The sequence below is a fragment of the Pseudophryne corroboree genome, chromosome 2 (assembly GCF_028390025.1).
Source record: "Pseudophryne corroboree isolate aPseCor3 chromosome 2, aPseCor3.hap2, whole genome shotgun sequence".
In the NCBI taxonomy this organism is placed as follows: domain Eukaryota; kingdom Metazoa; phylum Chordata; class Amphibia; order Anura; family Myobatrachidae; genus Pseudophryne; species Pseudophryne corroboree.
In genome coordinates, this window is record NC_086445.1 from 375,086,589 (window position 1) to 375,091,623 (window position 5,035).

The following is a 5,035-nucleotide window of genomic DNA, read 5'->3' on the forward strand; positions in this document are numbered from 1 at the left end:
TTCTAGGGATGGCCATCCATTGATGGTTACCATCGATGGTACCATGGATGGATAACCTCGATGGTATAAAACCATTTGGTAGGGAGCCATCAATATTTTTCCCCCCTCCCCCCTGATGGTTCCACCTGCTTTAGTGTCCACGATCTGCGAGCCAATCAGAGCTCGGGTGCGTGGCTTTGTGGGTGTCGGGGGATGGGGCTAGGCTCCATGTCCTGACATTTTGGGGGGGAAAAATAAAATATATATATATATATATATATATAGAAAACAAAAGGTGAGAATAGGCGCCTCCTAGTGTAATATTATATATATAATGTGACCATCACCCTTGATATCACCCTGTAAAGTGGAACTGTACCGTGTATGGTGGAATTCCAACCACCTTTAGAATAGCATAAAGTCACAATTTGAGCGGCGTCATCAGTGATCTCAATGATCTCCTGTTAATCTTCCTTCATCTCTCTTTCCTTGATCCACATGTGAGACACAGAAATATCCGCTCTGACATCCATATGCTGTAATGCGCCTCTGGGTATCCGGAATATTGTGAACACTCAGCCAGGTAACATTGCTGGGGAGATCTCTCAGCTCTGGGAACAGATTCTCCACTGGCTGTTCTTCAAACTGGTGCAGACCTTCATTCTCCTTGTACAGGTGAATGTACTGATCGTTGCCTCCGAGTAAAAACACTGTCTCCTGCTGGTCTCCGTCCTGTACCTCTGCGTGACTCAACTGAAAGGGGGTGAATTTCAGCTCCAGGTTTAAGCAGCTCTGGGCAATGGAATCCAGATTATACTCAGATCCAGGCTCATAGTCGCAGTATATATTTAGGAAAGGACTTGCTTTATCACCGGAATCCTTAATAAACGTTATTCCAACTACCAGCCCACGCTTGGGAGGCGACTTGCTGAAGGAATCAATAGAGACAATCTCAGCGTCAACTGTCCCCTCTTAAGGCCAGGCTCTCTCTTCCAACCGGGCAGCACTCATGCTTCTGTGTCACAAATACCGGTACCCTCCAGGATACCCTTGGCCTGGAATCCTATGTATATAATGCAGTCGGCGGCACTCGGATGCAATTAAGCAGACTTAGATTCTTGCTGGGTGCACGAATGTTTCAAAGCTTCATTGCCTTGTCGTTTCACTTATCCTGGTGACGAGGCAATAAAGCTTCGAAACATTGATGCACCCAGCAGGAGTCCAAGTCTGCTTTATTGCTTGAGTCCCACTGACTGCAAAAAAAAAAAAAAAAAAATATTATAATATATATATATATATATATATATATATTTATTTATTTATTTATTAGAGATGAGCGGATTAGTTTCCTCGGGATCCGAACTTCACCAATTTTACACGGCTCCGAGGCAGCCTCGAATCTTCCCGCCTTGCTCGGTTAACACGAGCGCACCCGAAGGTCATCATCCCGCTGTCGGATTCTCGCAAGATTCGTATTCTATATAAGGAGCCGTGCGTCGCCACCATTTTCACTCGTGCTTTGGAGATGATAGCAAGAGGACGTGGCTGCGTTCTCTCAGTTTCTGTGCTCAGTGTGCTTGAAAATATCTGTGCTCAGTGTGCTTGAAAATATCTGTGCTCAGTGTGCTTGAAAATATCTGTGCTCAGTGTGCTTGAAAATATCTGTGCTCAGTGTGCTTGAAAATATCTACATTCTCTGCCTGAAAACGCTCCATATCTGTGCTGCATTGTAGTATATAGTAGGAGGACAGTGCAGAATTTTGGTGTGTGTGTGTGCGTGTGCGTGTGCGTGTATATATATATATATATATATATAATCAGTACAGTAGTCCATTGCTCTACCTCTGTCGTCAAGTATACTATGCATCCATACCTGTGCTGCATTTTAGTTGTGCGCAGTATATAGTAGGAGGAATGTGCAGAATTTTGCTGACCGTGTGTGTGTATATATATATATATATATATATATATATATATATATATATATATATATATATATATATGTGTGTGTGTGTGTGTGTGTGTGTGTGTGTGTGTGTGTGTGTGTGTGTGTGTGTGTGTGTGTGTGTGTGTGTGTGTGTGTGTGTGTGTGTGTGTGTGTGTGTGTGTGTGTATATATATATATATATATATATATATATATATATATATATATATATAGCAGTATGGTACAGTAGTCCACTGCTCTACCTCTGTGTCATCAAGTATACTATCCATATCTGTGCTGCATTTTAGTTGTGTGCAGTATATATTAAGAGGACAGTGCAGAATTTTGCTGTGACCACCAGTATATTTATAGCAGTACGGTACAGTAGTCCACTGCTCTACCTCTGTGTCATCAAGTATACTATCCATATCTGTGCTGCATTGTAGTTGTGCGCAGTATATAGTAGGAGGACAGTGCAGAATTATGCTGTGACCACCAGTATATATAGCAGTATGGTACAGTAGTCCATTGCTCTACCTCTGTGTCGTCAAGTATACTAGCCATATGTGTGCTGCATGTGCTGTTTGGGGACTATTTTTTAAATCTGCCATCCTGTCTGACACTGCAGTGCCACTCCTAGATGGGCCAGGTGTTTGGGTCGGCCACTTGGGTCGCTTAGCTTAGCCATCCAGCGACCTTGGTGCACCTCTTTTTTTCTTTGCATCATGTGCTGTTTGGGGACCATTTTTTAAATCTGCCATCCTGTCCGACACTGCAGTGCCACTCCTAGATGGGCCAGGTGTTTGGGTCGGCTACTTGGGTTGCTTAGCTTAGCCATTCAGCGACCTTGGTGCAAATTTTAGGACTAAAAATAATAGTGAGGTGTTCAGAATAGACTGGAAATTATGGTTATTGAGGTTAATAATACTATGGGATCAAAATGACCCCCAAATTCTATGATTTAAGCTGTTTTTGTAAAAAAAAAAAAAAAAACACCCAAATCCAACAAAAAAAATTTCCGGGAGGTTTTGCCAAAACGCGTCCGAATCCAAAACACAAAAAATTTCCGGTGCATATCTATCTATATATACACACACACACACACACACACACACACACACACGGGTTGTTTTTCCACCCAATATTCAATGGGGAAAAACAGCAGTCTCCCTAAGATATTTACTCCTAATTCATGAGCATAAAACCACATTTAACATGTTCCATGTAAAAATTTATTACAACATAAAAGCAATGATACAAAACGGTATAGTATCTCTTCTTGAAGATAACACCATATAGTACAGAGGACCAGTTGAAATAACTTTGATAGATTCCTCCTTCTCCTATGACAATTCGGATATTTGATGTTTATGAACAAATAACCCGACGCGTTTCATCTTACTCTAAGACTTCATCAGGGGTATGTCTAAAAATATATATATAAAATATTATATCAGAATATTATCCTGATTAAAACAATAATATGAGGGAACATGTCAATAAACGAGGAAAAATGCAAGACAGAACTTAAAACATGGGCAAAACAAACAATATATATATATATATATATATATATATATATATATATATATATATATATATATATATATATATATGGATAAAATATACATACACATATGGTATAACATACAAGGAGGATGATCTTAAAATACACCCATGGAAAACAATTATGTGATACAATCTCAGAACAAAGAATTCGCAATTATACCAAAGAGAAAGAAAAAGACACATAAAGAGGAGTTCATCATCACAAGAACATAATAATTACATATGGCATACCTCTAGTGCTTGATAAATACTGTTAGTGCATCAATGAAATGGCAATTACGTATTCTGGATACTTTAAAAAACCACACACCGGTGGGGTACACAAGTGAAAGTTAGATTAAGCCTAATTGGGGAAATATACGTTTTTAGTACTAACAACAATTAATAACATATTCTGCATAATACTGGGCTCAATAATAACAAATAAATGAATATATCTGTACATTGAACACATACCTTATGGTTAAGTGCTTGAATAACAAGTTCAAACGCATAGGCCTGAATGCAAGTTCATATAGGTATGCGACCTAACAAAAATTATTAATATTCACTAATTAGAGATATATAACGTAACAGCCTTTATATAAATTGGTTAATGTGCTAGTAGATTGAAACACATACCTTATGATTCAGGGATTTGGATAACAAGTTCAAATACACAGGTCTACCACAATTTCATATGCGTGTGTAACCTGGTAAATTAGAGGAATATGATTCTTGAGACAGAGAACTTGCTCATAACAGGTGTGAGAAGTTTTAATTTAAGAAACTCCCTTTAGAAAGGGGGAGAGAAGGATACACTAGTTTCGAAAATTCATTAATTCGATTAAATCCTACGTGAAATTAGTTCCCCAAGGGGGTATAAAACGTATTAAAAATACGGATAACCATATGTTATCCTTGAAATTCAGAACGTTGAGTTAATTCTCATCATCTCATAAGATAATATTAATAAACTTTCATATTGTTACTAATAGTCATAATAACACCCCCTATTTACAAAATAAGCAGGACATAGTGAAAACAAGGGATTCCATTCACATAAAGTGCTAAATGGAGCCATATTTAAAAGCGGTGCTCACAAATAATAAATCTTACCTTACCAGTAGCTACAATAGCTTCAAGTCACAATCAGTGTAATGAGGCTGTGTGCTGAGACTTACCCTTAAATAGGAAACAGAAGTGACCTCACTTCCCGTAATGCAGTGATTGGGGTATTAAAAACCTTAAATAATATTGGAATAAGACCTATGTTACTAGCTGAAATCGTTACAGTGATTAAACATTAAAGTGAGAAAATTGATGGCCTTAAAGTGAACTTTTATAATACACTATACGGGATAAAAAAAAACTTAATTGTAAATACATCCCATAATGCATCTGGTCGTTACAGACCAAACTGACATGATTGACAGGGCTACTCACCAATAAAACTGGTTCAGTGAAAACAGACCTAATCTCTATCCCATACGTCCCATAATGCATCTGGTCGTTACAGACCTGACTGACATGATTGACAGGGCTATTCACCAATAAAACTGGTTCAGTGGAAACAGACCT

At 38.4% G+C, this 5,035-nt stretch overlaps 1 protein-coding gene and 1 long non-coding RNA gene across 2 annotated transcripts; both read right to left on the bottom strand.

The window, feature by feature from the left end:
- Nucleotides 1-429: 429 nt before the first annotated feature.
- On the bottom strand, nt 430-948 carry LOC134992084 (KICSTOR complex protein kaptin-like; the record flags this gene model as incomplete). The annotated part of the gene is made up of 1 exon (XM_063950761.1): nt 430-948. A coding segment is annotated over one exon (519 nt), but the record flags the coding sequence as incomplete, so codon positions are not given.
- A 2,167-nt stretch (nt 949-3,115) lies between these two features.
- LOC135050817 (uncharacterized) lies at nt 3,116-4,604 on the bottom strand. Its single transcript, XR_010241846.1, has 5 exons — nt 4,574-4,604; nt 4,097-4,167; nt 3,932-4,002; nt 3,707-3,818; nt 3,116-3,332 (listed from the first exon to the last, which is right to left on the bottom strand). It is a non-coding gene; the product is annotated as an uncharacterized LOC135050817 (long non-coding RNA).
- Between the last annotated feature and the right edge of the window lie 431 nt (nt 4,605-5,035).